We start from the raw sequence: 22810 nt of genomic DNA on the forward strand, positions 1-22810 counted from the left end.
GAGGAGGGGGGGTGGGTGGACAGGGGAAAGTAGAGGGGGACCGGTCCTCCGGCCCCGGGCGATGCAATTGAGCTCCGGTTGTGGTCCCAAGTCCCGCAGCTCGTCTTGAAGACCATCCCCTCCCGCCCCGCAGCCCGGCTCCCAGCCGAGACCACCCGCCCCCCGCCTCGCCCACCAGCCGCCCCGGGATGCCCCGCCCTGAGGGGGTCGAGGCTCCCGGTCCCGCCCGGCAGAAGCGGCCAGCGGCTGCCCACCCCCGGTCGTAGGGTCCGGGGACCCGGGCTGGGGGTGGGGGGTGGCGGTCGTCTTTCCCACCCCGGTGGCGTCCATCCCAGCGGCTGGGATCGGGGCGAGGGAGAGACCACCCCCCACCGGGCCCGGGGGCATGGGGCGGGATTTTCTCCCTTGAACGGCCCGGGAGAAAGACTGGAAAGAGGAGAAGGAGAGAGCGGAGCGGGGAAGAGACTCATCCCGGAGACCCTCACCCGACTTGCTCCGGATCCCCGATTGATGGGCCGCCTCCCGGGGGTCGTCGGGCCGGCGAGGAAGCTGAGGCCCGGAGGGGGTCTCTAGGAGGTCGAGGCCCAGGCAGGGACCCCGAGGGGCCGAGGAAGACGATGCGCGGCCCGGCCTTGGCAGGGCCAGGGAGCACCACCTAGACGCCGTCCCGCCGGTCCTTGCCCCGCCGGAGCCCCGGGAGAGATGGCATCGGAGGTGGTGTGTGGACTGGTCTTCAGGTTGCTGCTGCCCCTCTGCCTGGCCGTGGGTGAGTCCGGAGGAGGGGGTCGTGAGTGGCAGGGGACGGGGACCCCCGGGACCCCCACCCCCGCCCCCCTTTCTCGCCCCGGCAGGCCTCTCTGGCTGCGCGGGCGAGGCCCTGGCCGTCGAGATGCAGTGAGCGGGATCGGGGGTCGATCCTAGGGATGGGGGGTGGTCGATTCCGGGGACGGGAGGCAGCGCGAGAGGCAGCGTGGCTCCATGGCAAGTACACGGGCTTGGGAGTCTGAAGTCGTGGGTTCCAATCCCGACTCCCCGCTGCTGGGCGACCTGGGGTAAGTCACTTCGCTTCTCGGGGGCCTCAGTCGTCTCCCCTGGAAAATGGGGATGAAGACCGCGAGCCCCACGTGGGACGACCTGATCACCCTGTTACTCCAGCGCTCAGAACAGTGCTTGGCACACAGTGAAGCGCTTAGCGCATGCCATTATTATGATCGTTGTTATTTCCGGCCTGCCGCCGGGGCTGGCCCCGGGAGCCGTCCTCCGTTCCGCTTGCTGTCGAAATGGGGGCACTTTGGGGGTGAAGGGTGGGCTGGGGGCCAGGGACGCGGGGGGTTCCGCGTCCCCGGTCGTGGTGGTCGCTCCCGGCCTGGTGGATAGAGCCCTGGGAGTCAGAAGGTCATGAGTTCCCATCCCGACCCCGCCACTGGTCTGCTGGGTGGCCTCGGGCAAGTCGCTTCGCTTCTCTGGGCCTCGGTCCCCTCCTCTGGCAAATGAGGATCGAGACTGTGAGCCCCGCATGGGACAGGGACCGGGTCCAACTCGATTTGCTTGTCTCCCCATCCCCCCCCGGCGCTTAGTACAGTGCCTGGCACCGAGTAGGCGCTCAACAAATGCCATCGTCATTATTATTATCCGGGGGGCAGGATTTTGCAGAACACCCTTCGCAGAACTATGTGCAGAACACTATGCTGAGCGCTTGGAGTGTACAATTCGGCAACAGATAGACACAATCCCTGCCCGCTAACGGGCTCACAGTCTAAACGTGGGTTCATCTTGCGTCTTCACACCTGCTCCGGAGGAGGGCGAAAGCCGGAGGGACCCCAGAGATCGGAGCCCCCCCATTCCGGGTCGCTTTTTCTGCGTCTTGGCCAAGGACCTGCGCCCACCTTGAACCCCTCTAAAAGCGCGGTTGAGAGAGGGGTCCCGAGTTTCAGGGCTGAGCGTCGAGGGCAATGGGTGGGCATTTGGGAGGATTAGCCCCTTCCCGAACCTGTCCGGTTTCCCCCCAACCCCGAGAGCCCCAGAGTCCAGACTGGTGGTGCAGTCATTCATTCGTTCAGTCGTATGTATTGAGCGCTTCCTATGTGCAGAGCACTGCGCTAAGCGCTTGGAAAGTACAATACAGCTATACGGTCGGCTGCCCGACCCACCCCCGAAGTGGTGTCGGGGGTCTTGAGCTCTCCAGATATATCACCAGATATTCCACCGGTATTGCATCTCCCCCTCCGCCCTCCAACAGCGTGGGAGTCGGAGGATGTGGGTTCTAATCCCGCCCCGCTACTTGTCTGCTGGGTGACCTTGGGCAAGCCGCTTCGCTTCTCTGTGCCTCGGTTACCTCGTCTGCAAAATGGGGATGAAGCCTGTGAGCCCCACGTGGTGAACCTCATTGCCTTGTTTCTACCCCATCGCTTAAAGCAGTGCTTGGCACCCAATAAACGCTTCACAAATACCGTCATTATTATTATTCGTATTTTCCCCCGGCTCGGAGCGGAGAGGTGACTTGGAGCAAAGAGTCCGTCGCTCGCATCGGGTGTTCTGGGTGAACGGGCTAACGGGCTCCCTCCACACTGGCCGCAAATGGCCCCTTTGGGAGTACTCAGCGCTTAGTACAGTGCCTGGCACACGGTAAGTGCGTAACCTGTGAGCCCGTCGTGGGCAGGGATTGGCTCTATTTGTGGCTGAATTGTACTTCCCAAGCGCTTAGTATAGAGCTCTGCACATAGTAATCGCTCACTAAATACGGTAGAATGAATTATTATTATTATTAATGTAAACTCTGCAAAAAGAGTTGATACCTGGAGTGAAAGGGGAAGGTTAGTTTAAAACGTAGGGGAAGGGGGATCCCGGGAGCTCCCTGAAATCGGAAATCTTCACCCTTCTTTCTGTCTCTCCACATTCTCTCTCTCTCTCCCTCCCCTAACGATTGCCTTTAAAGCACTCAATTGCCTTGCCCCCTCCTACCTCGCCTCACTTACTTTACCACTATAACCCAGCCCACACACTTTGCTCCTATAATGCTAACCTTCTTACTGTACTTGCAACTCTTCTATCTCTCCCCCGACCTCTCGCCCACGTCCTGCCTCTGGCCTGGAACGCCCCTCCCTCCTCATATTCGACAGGCAATTACTCTCCACTTTTCAAAACCTTATTGAAGGCACATGTCCTTTCCTTTCCTCTTCTACTCCCTTCTGCATCGCCCTGACTTGCTCCCTTTATTCACCACCATCCCCCCGAGCCTCACAACCCGTATAAATATATATATATAGCTGTAATTTACTTATATTAATGTCTGCCTCCCTCTAGACTGTAAGGACGTTCGGAGCAGGGAAAGTGTCTGTTATAGTGTATTGTACTTTCCCATGTGCTTAGTACAGTGCTCTGCACAGTAAGGACTCAATAAATATGATTGACTGACACACTCTCTCTCTCTCTCATACACCCACACCCAAACACCCATCTCTCCCACCTCTCCCACCACTCCCCGGGGGCTGATCCTGGGACCCCAGAAGATACGAGCCTCCGTGCGTGCACCCTTCATGCTCCAGCATTTTTAGGAGGGAAAATTCCACCTTTCGTCTCCCAGATTCAACCAGGTTGACTCCCTGTCCGCCGCAGGCTGCTTTCTCACCAGGGCCAGTTAAAAGTACATTAGAATAAAAGAAAAAAGATAATCTGCCCAGTGGAAAATAAATTAGGATCAATGAAATAAAAGGCAATCTGTCCCCAGCCACCCTCCTTTAGCTAGATTTGCTCCCTCCTTTCCTAGGTAATGTGGAGTTGAGGTTATTAACTGGGTAAGGCAGGTCAGCTCTACTCCCTCCCCTCAAAGCACCAGCCCCCCGAAAGAAAATAAAACCCCAAACATTTTTGTGGCAGAGTGATGGAAGCCTGTTGGCCTAAGCCGTCTTGATGGGGGTGGCGGCCCTGAATGAATTGTTGACTAGATCATTTCCCTTCAGTGCAGTGAGTGCTTGATCCCATGCTCTGGGCAGAAGGGGCACCCCAGGCTGGGATTGGGGCGGCTCGGTCGCTGGTGGATTTCTCTCCCGTCAGAGCCAGCCGTGGAAAGGTGGCTGGGAGCTTCCTTCCTCAGAGGACGGGGGTCCAGAGGACCGGCCGAGCCGAAGAATCTTTTTCTGAAAGCCCTGTCTGGTGGACATGGGGTTGGGGACTGCCTCCCTCCCTGCCATCCTCAGGGTCCTGCCTAATCTCTGCCCCTGAGACTTTTTTTGGAGGGAGGTTAAGGGGAAACCTGGGACATGCACATCCCCTGCTTCCCAGGGGGTTAAGGAGGATTGTCCCATCGCCCGCACCCCTCCCTGGTGACCACAGATCTGGACAGATGTTTCTTTGCTGCCGGTTTTTCTCCCCTCCTCACCCCGGTCCTGCCCAGCCCTGCCTGGCACAAGAGTAATAATAATAATTGTGACATTTGTTAAGCAATTACTATGTCCCGGGCACTCTGGGATAGAGAGAGACAATTCGGGTTAGTCGCAGTCCCTATCCCACGTGGGACTCAGTCTCAATCCCCATTTTACAGATGAGGGTACTAAGGCCCAGCGAAGTAAAGTGACTTGCCCAAGGTCACATAGCGGATGAGTGGTGAAACTGGGATTAGAACCCATAACCTTCTGACTCCCAAGCCCATGCTCTATCCTCATGCTGCTTCAGAGTAGCTAGCTGTCTTATCTCTCCGTGTCAGAGGCCCCATGGGCTGGGCAGGGCTGGGCAGGGGTCCTCTCTCTGCCTCCACTGAGTCACCATCGGGGGAACGTGGGCCTGCCGGGGGCAGGAGGTGGAGGTTTGCAGTGGGGACGGGAGGGGGGTAGATAATAATAATAATAACTGTGACATTGGTTAAGCACTTACTATATGCCAGGAACTGTACTGAGCGCTGGGGTGGATACAAATGAGCCAGCCCTGTCCCCCATGGAGCTCACACTCTCAATCCCCATTTTATAGGTGAGGTCATGGAGGCAGAGAGAGCTGAAGTGACTTGCTCAAGGTCACACAGCAGACAAGTAGTGGAGCTGGGATTAGAACTCATGACCTCCTGACTCCCAGGGCCGTACGCTGCTTCTCAGGCAGCACCCCCTTTGCCCCTAGAGGCGTGGGGCAGGAGCGAAAACAGACGCTGCTCTAACTGCCCAATTTTAGGGTGTGGGGGCATGGGGCAGGAGAAGCGGGCAGGCAGGCTCGTTCTTGAGATGGGGGAGGACAGACTGGAGAGAGCAAACTGTTGCCTGCTGCTCCCCCCGGTTTCCGCATGGCTTAGTGGAAAGAGCCTGGATTTGGGAGTCAGAAGTTGTGGGTTCTAATCTCAGCTCCGCCACTTGTCAGCTGTGTCACTTTGGTCGACTCATTTAACTTCTCTGTGTCTCAGTTATCTGTGAAATGGAGTGAAGACTGTGAGCCCCACATGGGGCAACCTGATTACCTTGAATCTACCCCAGCGTGTAGTGCTTGGCACATAGTAGGCATTTAACAGATATCATTATTATTATTATCCCAAATAGGAATGACACACTTCAAGTCTCCCTGTCACTTATATAGAGAAGCAGCGTGGCTCAGTGAAAAGAGCCCGGGTTTGGGAGTCAGAGGTCATGGGTTCGAACCCTGGCTCTGCCACTTGTCAGCTGTGTGACTGTGGGCAAGTCACTTAACTTCTCTGGGCCTCAGTTACCTCATCAGTAAAATTGGGATTGAGACTGTGAGTCTCTCATGGGGCAATCTGATTACCCTGTATCTACCCCAGTGCTTTGAACAGTGCTCGGCACATAGTGAGCGTTTAACAAATGCCAAGATTATTATTATTATAAGGGGGGAGGTGAAAAGTGGATGTGCCTTCTGATTTAAGGCCTGAGGGACTTGCACCACCCTCCAGGAAGCAGAGCAGTGCAAGATCAGATCTTTCAAGGTTATCGGAGAGTTTTCAGCTCCACCTACTCCCGAAGCGCCATTAAATCAAACATTCAGGTTTCTCCTAATCCTGCCGGCACGGAGGCTGTACTGATCTGTTTGCTATTAGAATCGATTTTATATTTTAGTCATCTATTTTTGTAGATGGACAATGTGATCTGCGAAGCCAAACATTTTCAGGAGAAAATACGTTTTCGCTCCCTGCCTGAGGAGGGAAAGTTGGAAGTTCATGTGCAGAGCCGTTCTTGTTTTTTTCCGATCGGAATCAGAAACGTTTAATTATCACTAGGTTTAAGCTGATATTCCACAGCCCCTTTTTCTGGGAAGCCAACTATTCGAAATCTGCTTGTTTTCACTTTCCTCATCATGAAACAAAAACAGAATGAGAGAATGTTGAGATTGCAAATGAAAAATAGTTCCCCCTACAACGAAAAAAATGTGTATTCTTAAAGTTGGAATCAAAAACTTTTTGTCTTTATTAATACTGCTCTTTTTGTATTTACACTTTTATTTTTCCAAAGTGCTTTTACGTGTCTCATCTTATCTACAAGCATCCCTGTGAGGTAGGGAGAGACAGATAGCAATATCCCCATGTCTACAGAGTGGTTAAGTGACTTGATTGATCGCCAAGCAGGTCACTAGGCGAACTGAACTAGAACCCAGGTCCTCTGACTCCTGGGCTTCCCATCATTCTGAAATCATTCTGGCTCCTTTCTTGTGAGCTGAAATTTCAGCAGTGATGAATTCTTAGGCTTTTAAAGCACCTAAGGAAAGATATTATGCAGCTACTGTGAAATGCAGTGAAGCCAATATCAGTCACTCAATTAGTGATATATTTTTTGAGCACTTACTATGTGCAGAGCACTGAACTAAGTGCTTGGGAGACTACAAAAGAGTAAGTATTGATAATCCATGGCCACAAGGAGTGTGAATAATAATAATATCAGTAATGATGGTATTTGTTAAGTGCTTGCTATGTGCCAAGCACTCTTCTAAGCGCTTTCCACTAAGCCGCACTGCTTCTCGAAGACTACAGAACAACACATGATGTAGTGGATAGAGCACGGGCCTGGGAGTCAGAAGGTCATGGGTTCCAATCCCGGCTCTGCCACTTGTCTTCTGTGTGGCCTTGGGCAAGTCATATCACTTCTCTGTGCCTCAGTTACCGCATCTGAAAAATGGGGATTAAGACTTGGAGCTCCACGTGGGACAAACTGCTTATCTTGTATCTTCCCCAACGTTTAGAACAGTGCTTAGCACTTACCAAATACCATAATTATTATTATTAATTGAGGAACAAAAATTTCCAACTGGATAATGCTACACTTTTCTTATGTTTCTCCATGCTTAGCCTACGCCACATTAGTTGGCTAGGAGCTTGGATAGAAGTTTGATGTTGAAATGAAATTGTTCGTGCCTCTCTCAAAAGCATCTTCTTCATGAGCATCTCAGAGTCTTAAGAGAAATCAGGCTCCTCTTGACTCACTAGAGATTGGAATATTTTCCTGTAGTGTTCTTGCCTGGAACTAGTTGTGGAGATCAGAATGGTACGAAACTTAAAAAGTAGTTTTTTTCCCTTCTGAACAGGAGCTGCAATTTTTATTTTCAAACAACAAAAGGATTCCTCCAGAGTATCTCCTCCTGGATGCAATCAATGGCTAGTATTTCATTTCTAAGTTAAATCTTTTAGAAATTTATGCGGTCAAAGAAGAATTTATAATAGCAACGCTTTTGCCACTTTAACTGGAGAAGCAAAGTGTGTTATAAATAAATCCTTTGGCTCGGTGTAAAAAAGTCCACGCCTCTGCTGCAGCAGGGAGGGACTTCCCAGGCCCAGCCAGGTTTCTCTCTACTGGCTCCTTGAGGGCAGGAATTATGTCTTCTGCCTTAGTTGTAGATCCCAAGTGCCTAGTACAGTGCTGTGTATATAAGCAGCATGGCTCAGTGGAAAGAGCCCGGGCTCGGGAGTCAGAGGTCATAGGTTCGAACCCTGACTCTGCCACTTGTCAGCTGTGGGACTGTGGGCAAGTCACTTAACTTCTCTGTGCCTCAGTTACCTCGTCTGTAAAATGGGGATTAAGACTGTGAGCCTCTTGTGGGACAACCTGATTACCCTGTATCTACCCCAGCTCTTAGAACAGTGCTCTGCACATAGTAAGCGCTTAACAAATACCAACATTATTATTGAGCAGCAGCATGGCTCAGGAGAAAGAGCCCGGGCTTTGGAGTCAGAGGTCATAGGTTCGAACTCTGACTCTGCCACTTCTCAGCTGTGTGACTGTGGCCAAGTCACTTAACTTCTCTGTGCCTCAATTCCCTCATCTGTAAAATGGGGATTAACGGTGAGCCTCACGTGGGACAAGCTGATTACCCTGTATCTATCCCAGCACTTAGAACAGTGCTCTGCACATAGTAAGCGCTTAACAAATACCAACATTGTTATAGTAGGTGTCCATCAAATGCTGGTAACTAATTGAATAATGACCTTTTGGGTTGAATAACCAATGAAGCTCTAACTGCTTCGGCACTGGAGTTCCATAAATTCCCAAATCAGGGGGATCCCCGCCACAAGTTATTCTAGGTTGGATTCAAAGGGCCTTGTCCCTTCCCGATGGCGCAGGCATAATATTTGTACTCTGGGTAGACAACGTCATTAGCTCTGCCCCTCTCTGTCTAAAACAGAGCGAGTGGAACAATCCCTGTAGTAGTGAGGAGATAGTGTTCCGCACTTGACACTTTCACTGACAGACTTGGGAAGGGCATGGAAGACAGCAAGAGAACCAAACAGCAACTCTATGGTGGGCTGACCAAGGGTTGATTGTAGAAAAGGTGGACAGAAGACAGATATTGGGGAAGCAGCGTGGCTCAGTGGAAAGAGCCTGGGCTTCGGAGTCAGAGGTCATGAGTTCGACTCCCGGATCTGCCACTTGTCAGCTGTGCGACTGTGGGCAAGTCACTTCACTTCTCTGTGCCTCAGTGACCTCATCTGTAAAATGGGGATTAACTGTGAGCCTCACGTGGGACAACCTGATGACCCTGTATCTACCCCAGCGCTTCGAACAGTGCTCTGCACATAGTCAGCGCTTAACAAATACCAACATTATTATTATTATGCTGAGAAGCAAAAGCAGATCCTGATTGGCCCTGAGGAGGGGGGAATCCCTACTTTGCCTCAAGGGGTGATTTCCTCTCTGACCTTTAGGGGTTCGGTGGTTCCTTTAAGGGGGAGAGGGGTTACAGATGCTGGAGGCAGACGAGCAGACTCAATGCTCAGAGCAAACTGATATTAAGAATTGTGTTTTAGTGATAATGGAGGCATGCTCGTGAGGCCACTCTAGATATTCAGGAGAGAGAGAGAGAGAGCACTCTCCTGAGACAGAGCAGAATTGCACTAGTGGATTTCACTTACCACACAGTCAGCAGAGACAAAGAGCACCATCATTTGGGATAATGGTGTAAACCTGATTGCCAAAATGGGTTTTGATGCCCAGCGCTGCCTTGTCAGCCAAACCCTGATGCAGGCTTTTTTTAACACCCTTATCTCTGAATAGAATCCAACCCCAGGCAGAGTAGTGTGATCCACAGACCATGACTGATAGGGATTCAAGGTCATCAGTTCCAGAATAATTGGAAAGCTGTCAATGAAATTAGACCTTTGTAAGCATTTCAGCAGCTTCAGAAGGTAATTATGAGGGAGGGGGCATTTTCTTGGCCTGTGCGCGGCTTGCCGTGGCTGGCTGCTAGAGGAGGGCGAGGTGGGTGGGGAAGGGCAGTCATTCACCCCAACATTGGTTCCTTTGTGACTCTGAGTTGAGTGTGGTGAATGTGTAGAGAAGAGTAGCATGGCATAGTGGGTAAAGCATAGGGGAAGCAGTGTGGCTCAGTGGAAAGAGCCTGGGCTTCGGAGTCAGAGGTCATGGGTTGGACTCCCGGCTCTGCCACTTGTCAGCTGTGTGACTGTGGGCAAGTCACTTCACTTCTCTGTGCCTCAGTTACCTCATCTGTAAAATGGGGATTAACTTTGAGCCTCACATGGGACAGCCTGATTACCCCTGTATCTCCCCCAGCGCTTAGAACAGTGCTCTGCACATAGTAAGCGCTTAACAAATACCAACATTATTATTATTAAAGCACGGGCCTTGGAGTCATAGGTTCTAATCCCATATCCACCACTTGTCTGCTGCGTGACCTTGGGCAAGTCACTTCACTTCTCTGTGCCTCATTTACCTCATCTGTAAAATGGGGATTTAGACTGCAATCCCCATATGAGACAGAGACTGTAACCAACCTAATTTGCTTGTGTAATAATAATAATGTTGGTATTTGTTAAGCGCTTACTATGTGCAGAGCACTGTCCTAAGCGCTGGGGTAGATACAGGGTAATCAGGTTGTCCCATGTGAGGCTCACAGTTAATCCCCATTTTACAGATGAAGTAACTGAGGCACAGAGAAGTTAAGTGACTTGCCCACAGTCACACAGCTGACAAGTGGCAGAGCCAGGATTCGAACCTATGACCTTTGACTCCCAAGCCTGGGCTCTTTCCACTGAGCCACTGTATCCAGCCCAGTGCTTAGTACAGTGCCTGGCACATAGTAGGCACTTAACAAATGTTACAATAATTATTAACAGATACTTGACCAGGGTTCTTTCCCCTCCGTGGAGAATGGACACGTTCTTTGACCCTCTAGACTGTAAGCTCTTTATGGGCAAGGAAAGTATCTCCTAATTCATTGTATTGTACTCTCCCAAGCACTTAGTACAATACTCTGCACAGAGTAAGTGCTCAATAAATATCATTGATTGACTGAAACCCCATCACATTGAAGGGGATAATAAATTCTTCTAGTTGGGGCTGAACCTGTTGCTGTTGATGTCTGATGTTTTGGCTCTCAGGAGGATGAATCTGCATCAACAGGACATTTGGTTCAGAAGATCGGGGGAAGCTGTTTAGTGGATAAAGCCTGGGAGTCAGAAGGACCTGGGTTCTAATCCTGACTCTGCCGCATATCTACCCTGTGACCTTGGTCAAGTCACTTCACTTCTCTGGGCCTCAGTTACCTTATCTGTAAAATGGGGATTGAGAATGAGCCACACGTGGGACAGGGACTGTGTCCAACCTGCTTAACTTGTATCTACCCCAGTGCATAGAACAGTGCTTGGCTTGTAAGTGCTTCACAAGTACCATAATTATTATTATTATTAGATTGGTTGTGATTTGTTCTGTGCAAGCCCCTCCCAGAGGCTGAATTGAGGGGGCATCAGGGAGCCAGATGTGAGTGGTGTCAGATATGGCAATAATGGCAGTAGATTCCCAGGGCAGCCACAGTCCCAGTCACCTGTTGATCCGCCGATAGACGCGGATTCAGGGAGAAGCTGATGTAGGGTGGGGGAATGAGGTCCCAAGTGTCTGCTTTGGGTCAAGCCAGTCTCTCCGAGATTGGAAGATCCCTAAGGGGTTGGGGTAGTTTTGCCTCATTCCCACCTCAGGGTCCTGATGAAACTCCCCCGACAGAAACTCCCATAACTTTGAGAGTCCTAGATTCACCCTACCTCGTCAGGGTCCCAGCTTGGAACGCTTCCTCTGAGTCAGCTCAGAATGGCCTTGAAGACCCTGGAGCTTCTTCACTTCCCTTGTGTGTGAGGAACAGGGCTAGGACTCCTGCAACTGGTGGCAAGCTGTGAGGATTTGCTAAGCCCTGCCATTTTTCGCTGTATCTGGTGAAACAGACCAACCCAGCAGGGTTGGGAACCACATCCCAGGACAGTCCTGGTAACACCACAGCTTTTCCATTCCACATTTGCTAGACTAAGAGGGAGGAAAGGCAGTTGGTATTGCTCCTTCACTCTCGTGGGGGCCTCATCTGCTCTTGTGCTCTTTTTTTTTCTATCTTTTATGCAAGATTGAGAGTTAGAAGGAATCTTTTATCCGTGGCCTCTTGCAGTCTCTCTCTCCACTTCCTTGTCTCTTGCAGCCTGCTGGAAATTTAGCTGGCTGTCTTGGTAACACCCACTCACCCAGGGAAAACAGTGCTCCTTGTCTGCCATCTTGGGATGAAAAAGATTTCCATGGTTACCCTAGCACACTCTGGTGCTGCTTTCCCAAAGGACTGCTTTTTGGGTGGAACTATGAGTTGATCCCTTTATCCAGAATTCACTATAAATCTGCCTCATCAATTTTTCCCCCTCCTTTTGATTCTAACTTTCTGTACTCCAGGCATAAAGGTTGACTTTGGGATCCCTGTGTCTAGATGTGTACAAATACACACACACACACACACACACACACGATTTTCATGGGAGGGATTCCAATCTTACCCTGCTAGACCTGTTCAGTTTGATAAATGATTTGTGCTGCTGTGAAAGTTTGAAATAGATGAGTGAGGTGTGCCTCTGACATGTCTATTAAAATTAGAGCACCTCAGAGATGTGAAAAGCAGAGGCCTTGGACAGGACAACTTGATTTGCACTGACTTCTGCTGCTTAGCAGCAGCTGGAAGTGAGTGGTGGAAGTGAAAGTCATAACTCACACAGCCCTTCTCCAGGGGCCAAATCGAGTTTCCACTAAACACAGTGGTGATTTTAGTAGCCAGGTGACTAACTCACCATATTTAGTGTACATGTGGAAAGTTGAAAAAAAAATTAAACTGGGGGAAAAGATAGACTATTTGGCATCAGCCCTGAAAGCGTATAACATTTTTTAGTGCTGTAAGCGGCCTTGGAATCAGTACAGATTGATCTTTTTCTATAATAATCATTGACCCCCTCTCCCCCTTAACCTTCCAATTTATCACAGAAGAGGTTTGGTCATTGACAGAAAAAGCGAGACGACCTTTTTACTAATTACAAGTAGACCTTCATGGATATTAGTGATGACCTTGCTGCAGTATTCACCTAATTGCCCCTAAGCAACATCTTTAGCTGTTCTTGATACCCCCCATCCTCCCAACGAGAAAAAAGTGAATTAGCCAGTAAAGAGGATTTTAATTCTCCATTGATAATTCCATCTAAATCTAGCAGATTCCCTGCAAAGACAGTTTCTAACATTCAGTTTTCTCAGGATCAGTCTAATTGCTTCTAGTTTTACTAGCTTGCTCCTGGATAGCTCTTTTTCTTTAAGGCAGCATATAAGACATTCACCTACCTGAAGGCAAAGATCTGACCTCTCAAAGTCTCTTTCAGCTCTGTGATTCATTTATTCCTCTTTGTTGTATAATTTTTTTCACCACTGTTCTACCCCCTTGGTTGTTCTGTAGCCCATCGAATTCAGCACTCATTTGATCCCAAATGTAATATTTCCTCTTTCAATTATTTTAATAGTTTGTATTGCCTTTCTCTGAACTTTTCCATTTCTCCAGATCTTCCTATAAACAGATGCCCCAGAGTGCATTGAACTGATACTGGGATCCAGGACGGATAGCTCTCTACTTCCATGATGCAATACCTTTTTTGATGCATCCTAAAATAGCACTGGCTTTCATTTCCTGCAGTGTCACAGAGGAAATTCATATCAAATTAGCTGTCCACGCTTATCTCTTGGTCGCTCTTGGCATCGCTGCTTTCTAGGTTTCTTTCCATCCTATTCCCAGATCTTTTGTGTTTCTCAGGACAGCATCTTTTTACTCGTGTTTCACTGCCCCATGTGTTACAGTTGGTAACTTTCTGCTATTTGAGACATAATGTTTCTCAGTTTTTCCTGCCTTTCCTACACTGCCCCATTCCCAACCACTGGGGCACTTCATTAACATGATCCCCCTTTTACATATGCTTGATTCTCAGTAAAAACATTAGAGAAGATCTCAGCTCAATCATACCTACTATTTATAAACCTGAAAAATTGGCTGACAGTTTTTTCTCCCAAATTCTTAAAGCCCCTGAGGCTATTATTCCCATTTTACAGATAGAAATCTCAGTTTTGAAGAAGGGTTTAGCCTTGCCTGCCCTTTGTGGGGAGAAACCAGGCAGTAGGATTGGGTCTTCTACCTCTGAATGATCAGACCTACCCAAGGCAAAAACCTCTAACTCTGGCTTAGAATAACCCTTCATACTTCTTACTTAGTTGACTGCAATCAGTCAATCAGTGGTATTTATTGAACACTAATTGTGTGTAGGGTGCTGTCCTAAGTGCTTGGACACCTAGTACAGTAAAACAGAGTTGGCAGACACATTCTCTGCCCACAAGAAGCTTACAGCGTAGAAGAAGAGGCAGCCATTAATATACACAAATTAAGAAAATGTACATAAGTGCTGTGGGGCTGAGGCTGAGGTGAATATCAAGTGTATAAATACAAGTGCTTAGATGGAAGCAGCGTGGCTCAGTGGAAAGAGCCTGGACTTCGGAGTCAGAGGTCATGGGCTCGACTCCCGGCTCTGCCACTTGTCAGCTGTGTGACTGTGGGCAAGTCACATCACTTCTCTGTGCCTCAGTTAACTCATCTGTAAAATGGGGATGAAGACTGTGAGCCTCACGTGGGACAACCTGATTACCCTGTATATCCTCCAGCGCTTAGAACAGTGCTCTGCACATAGTAAGCGCTTAACAAATGCCAACATTATTATGCAGAAGGGAGAGGGAGTAGGGGAAAAGGGGATTAATCAAAGAAGGCCTTTTGGAGATGTGATTTTAATAAGGCTTTGAACTTGGGGAGAATGGTGGTCTGTCATATATGGGTATTTGGACGTCCATACTTCACTCTGCTACCTGGATAATTTTTCTACAAAAACACTTAGTCCATGTTTCTCCACTCCACAAGTACCTCCAGTGGTTGCCCATCCACCTCTGCACCAAAGAAAAATTCCTCACCAATGGCTTTAAAGCAGTCAGTCACCCTGCCCCCTCCTACCTCACATCGCTACTCTACTTCTACAACCCAGTCCACACACTTTACTCCTCTAATGCCAATCTATTTACTGTACTTCCATCTTGTCTATCTCACCACCGACCTCTCATCCACACCCTGCCTCCGGCCTGGAATGCTCTCCCTTTTCATAATTGACAGACATCACTCTCCCCACCTTCAAAGTCTTATTGAAGGCACATCTCCTCCAAGAGGCCTTCCCTGACTAAACCCCCATTTCCTCTTTTCTCACTCCCTTCTGCATTGATCCTCCCAACAGCACTTATGCACATATCTGTCATTTATTTATTTATATTAATGTCTGTCTTCACCTCTAGACCGTCAGCTTGTTGAGGAAGAGTTGTGTGAGCGCTTGGGAGAGTATCAGATAAACGTCCATTTCTAGCAACCCAGACCTTAGAGGACTCAATTAATGATATTTACTTAGCACTTACTATGTGTAGAGCATCGTACTAAGCGCTTGGGAGAATACAACAGAGTTGGTAGGTGTGTTCCCTGCCCACAGTGAGCTGACAGTTTAGAAGGAGAGACAGACATTGTCAGCTTGGAGGTTATGACCCCTTTCACTCAGATATGGTGCTTACTTACTGGGTTATTTTTGCCTAAGAGGAGGCGCAAAAATTTCCCCAAACTGGCTAGTAAGACACCACCAAGCCACAAAGAGAGATAGCACTGAGACCGGGGAAGGCTTCCCTGTGGTGGATGCTGAGAGCTGGTAACTTTGGTTGCAGAGAAGATATCCTGTGGCCTGGGTAGCTGCAGGCGGAGTCTGAGCTGGGCTAACCCTAGGAAGGAGAACTTATTCACCTCCACCTCACCGACCTGCTTGAGTCTCAAACTCCCTCCTGCCTCCTTCAGGTTCGCCCCTTTATTCCTCTGCATTACCAGGACCAGGAATTGACACTCCAGAAGGGCCTTCATTTGGACTCTGCAGTGCACTGTCCTTGAAGGTGTCCTGCAGCATCAACTGGGGCAGAATCCAACAGTACTGTCCTGCTGAGTATTGTCCTGCAACTTATTTTCAAAAACCATTACGTCCCAGGAATACAACTGCACAATTTGCACTTAGTACAGCGCTCTGCATAATCAGGGCTCAATAAATAACATTGAATGACGGAAGGTTTGCAATGGTCTCTCCTTCCATCCTTCGTCTACTTCTCCTTGTAGAGCTCCCCCCACGACTAGAGGACTGCAAGCACTTGAACCCTACTGGAGTACTCAGGGATTCCCATTAAAAGCAGAGTTCTGGGGAAACTAAACAGAAAGGGAATAGAAAGGAAAGATATTGGGCCCATATTGGGCCCATTGTGATGTTTTTTGGGCTCCTGACATATGGGCCAGTGCTTATTTCCACAGCTGGCTAAAGATCTGAGTTTCACAGGGAAGTAAATATATGACACGATTTCCAGTTGCAGTATCGAAGTGCAGGTATTGAGTATCGAATTCAAACTCCGTGTTAAGTCCTAGAAAACTTGCAGTCCTCTCTTTCATTTCCTGAATGTTCTCCAGTGCAATTAGCCAGGATATTCTCAGACAGTTTCCAAATCTGAACTGGAAAGCACTGGAGGCAAGGATTTGTCCATAGAAAGCCACTGTTTCAGGAGGTCTCTCCACCCACATAGCCTGATTCCTTCTGAGCTCTTGGGCCATGCAATAGCACAAAGGCTATTCTTTATAGGTTGACCTTCTCAACTGGGTTGTCTTCATGTGTTATAGCTTTCTAATTTTCACTTCTCTGAATTCTTCAAAAAATGATAGTGTTTCCTGAGACTTAATGGAATTAGAAGAGAATAAGAAATGTGCTAAAAATGTTCTTTAATTTCTGCCCTTTGGTCAAAATTGGAATGATCCTTTTTCTTTTTCCCTTCATGGGTGGGTGATATCTTTCTCTTGGTCAGGCTAGCACTTTTATCTTTATCTTTTCCTATCACTTCTAGGTTTCATCTTGATAAACAGCATGGTCAAATGGAAAGAGCACGGGTGTGGGAGTCAGAGGACCTGGGTTCTAATCACACCTCTGCCACTTATCTGCTCTGTAACCTTGGGTAAATCACATCACTTCACTGTGCTTCAGTTCCCTCAACTGCAAAATGGGGATTCGATAAATGTTTTCCCTCCAATTTAAACTGAGAGCCCCATATGGGACCATATTACCTCGTATCTTAGTGCAGTATTTAACACATAGTAAGCACTTAACACAATTATGAATTATTATTATTACTGTTATTATTATTATTCAATAGCATTGGATGAGTCCAGTTGTGGAAATACTGAGATACCAAGAGGGAGGGTGAGCTTAATATTCTACAAGTCCCTAGAAGACAGGAATAAGAAACAGCCAGAAAATTGATTCCTTTTAGGTTATTTTCCAAGTATTTTGACACTATGGGACCAGAGTCTTTTCTGAGGCAAATTTTGTCAGCCTTCTAGGGAACAGAACCCATTGTAGTTTGGCACCAGTATGTCAATAATTGCTGATTAATGGAAGCTTTAGTTGGGTAGGGGTCTCTTGACCATGTTGGCTGAGATACATGTATAGGATATTGTGCTCCCAAAGACAAGTGTAATGATAAAATAAGGTTTGCTTGTTGGTTTCAAAGAAAAAGAAAAATGACTTTGGAATCTGACTGGATTTTTAATTTGGAGGATTAATTGCCTTGTGGCATAAATTCAGGACTTCTTTGGGTTACCTTAGGCAATCAGAATATGTTTCAGGGTATGGTGTTGCTGACACAATGGTGCTGTGATGCCGGAAAGCACCAGGGCAGGATTTCTGTGATGATTCTGGCGGTTGAGATTTGCAGCAGCTGTCTCTCTTCCCAATCTGTTGATTTTGAAATTAAAATCAAATTGGTCAGGAGCAGCATAATTTGCTGGGGACCTGGCCCTACAAGATAATCAGGTTATCCCACGTTGAGCTCACAACCCTAATCCCCATTTTACAGATGAGGTAACTGAGGCACAGAGAAGTCAAGTGACTTGCCCAAAGTCACAGAGCTGACAAGTGGAGGAGCTGGGATTAGAACCAAGGACCTCTGACTCCCAAGCCGGTGCCCTTTCCACTAAGACACGTGTGTATTATTGAAGATGGGATAGTAGTTTTAGCCGATGGTGATGAGCTCCTACAGAAGATGAAGAACTACGCTAAGCACTTGGGAGGGTACAGCAGAAGCAAGGCACATACACTCAGCCCCCAAGGACCTTACAGTCTAATGGGAGAGGTGGAGAGACAAAAATTATTTATAAATAGTGGAAGCAGGAGGAAAAACAAAGATTTAGCAGGAAACAGGACAAATATATCAGGATGAACTAGATAAATAAATAACTCATGGCAGTGTTTAGAATCAAGCCGGAGCGGAAACTAAACTTGAAGATAAGATTGGAAGTTTGTGTATTTTGGGAAACATTGCAGTTACTCTTGTTTTAATTTGGGGAGAGAAAGAAGCCTTTCCTATATAAAATACCACTGGAAGATTCTGGGGGACTGGAAAAACCATTTATTAGGGTTCCATAAAGGTGACGTGCACATCCTCTAGACGGTAAGCTCATTGTGCGAGGGGGAATATGACTACCAATTCTGTTGTATTCTCCCAAGAGCTTAGTACAATGCTCTGCGTACAGTAAACACTCAATAAATATGATTGATAGATTGATCTCTGAATGCCCAGGAAGCCTGTGATCTGGTAATTATGAATTGCTCCACTCCTACAGCTCTGAAATTATCTATGCATGAGGCAGCCCAGCCTGGTCACATGACAGAGCAGATGACTGGGGCTAACGCTAACTAAAACAACCAGACATTTTTGTTGAGTTGGCACTGGTAAAAGGAACATCCTTCAGATCCCTGAGCAGTCTCCTTTCTTGAAACTGGAGTCTTTTCTGCCCTACAGCTTCTCTGGGCTTTATAGAGTCTCATCCTGACAGTAGGCCTTCACTAAACGAGAATGGTGGGCCCTGGTAGAAAGCCCCTCATTTAGAACCAAGTGTATCTCATTCTCCCTGGGTAGACAGAGAGACCCTATCAGTTATTAAAGAAATATGCTTGGAATGACTGCATGACTGGAAGATCGTTTGGAGTTCCTATGACATGGAGTGGCCTGAACTGATTATTTCCTTGATTTTATTCTGAAATCACCTTGTGAGAGCAGTGACTTTTCATCTTCTCAGAAGCTTTTAGATGTTTCACTCTTGGATCTAAAACTCTACAGCAGATTGGATAAATGACTTTGAGATGTAAGCTTCTTGTGGGAAGGGAACATCTTTTCTAACTCTGTTATATTGCACTCTTCCAAGTGCTCAGTACAGTGCTCAGTGAATGTGATACATTAGTTGATTGACCTACCGGCCTGATTTTAGACTGTGAGCCTCATGTAGCACAAGAACTGTGTCTGATCTGATTAACTTGCCTCTACCCCAGTGCTTAGAATAGTGCTTGATATATAGTAATCACTCAACCAATACCACGACTGTTATTTTTTTCATGAGAAAATCACAAAATGTACAGGTCCCACCATTCATTTTAGGATCTTTGGGTTACATATGGATCCCCCCAAACCTATAGCTTTCAGAGAGTCAGTGTTCAAAAATGTCTACTGTTAAGGGAGGTCAGACCCTTCACTTTTGAGGAAAAGGAATATGGTATTGCTTGGTTGCTAAATTTTTCAATAAGTAGGGGAAAATCCCTTTCCAATAGGATATACACAAATAAGCCTAATCCATTCATATAAAAAGAAATGAAACTGTCCCTCTATTTGTTTACAGGCATTTTCAGTGTGGCCTCAGGCTCTTCTTTCTGAGGAGAATTTTTGTTTCTCAGTGGTGTGCTGAGAAGCTGGAGGGAATATTTTGGCCTGGGGCTCCCAGCAGGCTGCTGCAAACTACCCACCCTGCAGTTGCAAATCCCCAAGACAAACGTAAAGTGTGGTGTAGGTTTGGTGGGATGAGAAGGAGGACCTTGGAAACAGCAAATGCTGATTTGAAGATCCTAAAGATGAGGTATTTTCAGGTGCTAATTCCTCGATGGCATTGTAGTGAAATTTTACAAGGTTGACTGGTTGTATGGTGAACCTAACTCCTTCCCCACAGGATGAAATGCCTGCCTCTGCCTTTGAGCTCCTAGGAGGAACTCCCAAACCATCTACACTTGATTCCACTCAGCATTCTCAGTCAGAGGGTCTCAAACTGGGGTGAGAGACTTTGTCTGGGAGAGAAAGATCCAGAGGCCCAGTCTTCTCAACATCCCAGAGAGAATCAGGGCAAACCTTGTGACTTCCAGTTTAATGTTATAATCTCTTTTCTAGCCCTTCTGCCCTTACAGCTCTTAGCTCTATCTGCAAAAGGAGATATTGTTTGCCTTGGACTTTTACTTCGAATAAAACTAACACTTCTAATTGGCTCTTTTGGATCCAACATGCACATTTTCCAAGGAAAGAGAAGCTTTTCCCGGTAAATGACCCCATTTCTACCGTCTCATCCTCTCCCCCCACCTTTCCTTTTTCATTCCTTTGAATGAAGTAATTGTGTTTTGCTTGTGATACCAAACTCCAATCTTAAGAAAAATGCCACAAGCAGAAAAAAAGCCTTACGATTTAATCTCTAGCAAAGAGCACAGCACAAGATAGGGGGCTGAAGAGAAATTGTTTATTTTGGTGCAAGCAGTTCATAACTAGTGATAATGAAACCTAGGGAAGATTTCAATCATCAGTTTCTTTTGTAAATGGTCTGCACTAGTGAGAGGGTCTACCTGAAAATATTCTGTCGAGTTTGATACAAATTCGGTAGTGATAGGCTAAATAACATTTCATTTTCTAACTTTCTTCATAAGTTTGATTTGGTGCTAGGTACCCATGGATGTCCAGTAAGTTTTATTCTCCTCGTGTCTAACTCAGTGATTTTCTAATGTGGCAGGTGAGAGGTAGAAATACAGTCAGTCGAACTATCAATCCGTCATATTTATTGAGTGTTTACTGTGTGCAGAGCACCCTGAACTAAGCGTTTGGGAGAGTACGATATAACAGAGTTAGTAGATACGTACTCACAATGAGCTTACAGTCTATAAGGGCAGGCCGACATTAATATCAATAAATGAATTATGGATATATACATAAGTGCTGAGGGGCTGGGGGGGTGATAAAGGGTGCAACTCCAAGTGCAAGGGTGACAATGACACAGAAGGAGTGAGAGAAGAGTAAATGAGGGCTTAGATAAAGATCGACAGAGACTGGAAGGCAGTGTTACCTAGTGGAAAGAGCACAGGACAGGGAGCCAGGAGACTTGTGTTTTAGTCCAGATCCTTCCACTAGCCTGCTGGGGGACCTTGAGCAAATCACGTCAATTTTCTATGCTTATTTCCTTACCTATAAAATGGGGACAGAATACTTGCTTTTCCTCCTTCGAAGACTGTGAACTCATGTAGAACAGGGTCTGTGTCCAATCTGATTATTGTGCCTCTACCCTAGCACTTAGCGTGGTGCTTGGCATATAATAATAGCTAAATAAGCACCCTCATCATTATTATCAGTGTTAGAGAAGCCAAAATGTGAGGCACAGATGGAGAAAGGATGGGCCCAAACCTAAGAACAGATAGGGTATTTTAGAATCCTGTACATGTGGAAGGTTTCTGCTAGTTTTTCCTGATTGGCCTGTAGTTCAGCCTCAAACTCATGGTGACCAGTCAGGCCAGAAGAGGTTGGGTTTGGGAAAAGGGGGAAGCAGCAGTAGGTGAATAATAATAATAATAATGATAATTATGGTATTTGTTAAGTGCTTACTATATGCCAAGCACTGTTCTAAGCTCTGGGGTAGATACAAGGTAGTCAGGTTGTCCCACTTGGGGATCACAGTCTTAATCCCCATCTTACAGGTGAGGTAACTGAGGCCCCAGTGAAGTCAAGTGCCTTGCCCAAGGTCATACAGCAAACAAGTGGCAGAGCCGGGATTAGAACCCATGACCTTCTGACTCCCAGGCCCGTGCTCTATCCACTAGGCCATGCTGCTTTTCATCAAGCGGCAAGTGAAGAGGCAGAGGGGACCACAGGACCTGCTCCAACTCCCAGAGCAGCCCAGACATTGGCCTTCCATAATAAAGCTGTGTGACCTAGTGGAAAGAGCATGGGCCTGGGAGTCAGAGGACTTGCATTCTAATTCTGGCTGTGCCACTTGCCTTCTTTGTGGCCTTGGGCAAGTTATTTACCCTCTCTGTGCCTCAATTATCTCATCTGTATAATGGCGATCAAGACTGTGAGCCCCACATGGGACATGGACTGTGTCCAACCTGGTTAGTTTGTATTTACCCCAGTGCTTAATACGGTGCCCGGAACATGACAATCATATTTATTGAGTTCTTACTTCATAACTGCTTCTTCTTATTGAGCTTTACTGTATGGAGAGCTTTGAACTAAGCACGTGGGAGAATACAGTATAACAATCTAGCATGGTACCTAATCATCTTTCCATGCTCTTGCTATTCCCGGTTGATTTTATGGCTTTTCGTCTGTTCCCTCTGTATACATATCAATCAATCGAATTGACTAAGCACTTACTGTGTGCAGAGCATGGTACTAAGCAGTGGGAGAGTACAACATAACAGAGTTGAGAGCCCAAATTCTTGCCCATAAGGAGTTTACAGTCTAGAGTGGAAGACAGACATTAGCATAAATAAACATGAGAAGCAGCGTGGCTCAGTGGACAGAGCACGGGCTTGGGAGTCAGAGGTCGTGAGTTCTAATCCCGGCTCCACCGATTCATTCATTCAATTATATTTATTGAGTGCTGACTATGTGCAGAGCACTGTACTAAGCTCTTGTGCAATTGAGCAACAGATAGAGACAATCCCTGCCCAATAACTGTGTTCACAGTCTAAACACCAGTTGTCAGCTGGTGACTTCAGGCAAGTCACTTAACTCTCTGTGTCAGTTACCTCGTCTGTAAAATAGAGATTAAAACTGTGAGCACCACGTGGGACAACCTGATCACCTTGTATCCCCCCCAGTGCTTAGAACAGTGCTTTGCATGTGGTAAACACTTAACAAATACC

The 22810-nt window shown here is 47.3% G+C and overlaps 1 protein-coding gene across 3 annotated transcripts in view; it reads left to right on the forward strand.

Moving 5' to 3' along the window:
- The first annotated feature begins 204 nt into the window (after positions 1-204).
- PIEZO2 (piezo type mechanosensitive ion channel component 2) overlaps positions 205-22810 on the forward strand; it is a 522557-nt gene continuing 499951 nt past the window's right edge. For 2 of the 3 annotated variants that reach the window (XM_029065630.2, XM_029065632.2), the window contains exon 1: positions 206-766. In XM_029065630.2, the coding sequence (XP_028921463.1) occupies positions 703-766 (64 nt within the window). In that variant the 5' untranslated portion in view covers positions 206-702. Of the gene's footprint in view, positions 767-22810 lie in introns of all 3 variants that reach the window. The other variant, XM_029065631.2, reaches the window with a different exon arrangement.

Source organism: Ornithorhynchus anatinus, chromosome 5, assembly GCF_004115215.2.
Source record: "Ornithorhynchus anatinus isolate Pmale09 chromosome 5, mOrnAna1.pri.v4, whole genome shotgun sequence".
In the NCBI taxonomy this organism is placed as follows: Eukaryota; Metazoa; Chordata; class Mammalia; order Monotremata; family Ornithorhynchidae; genus Ornithorhynchus; species Ornithorhynchus anatinus.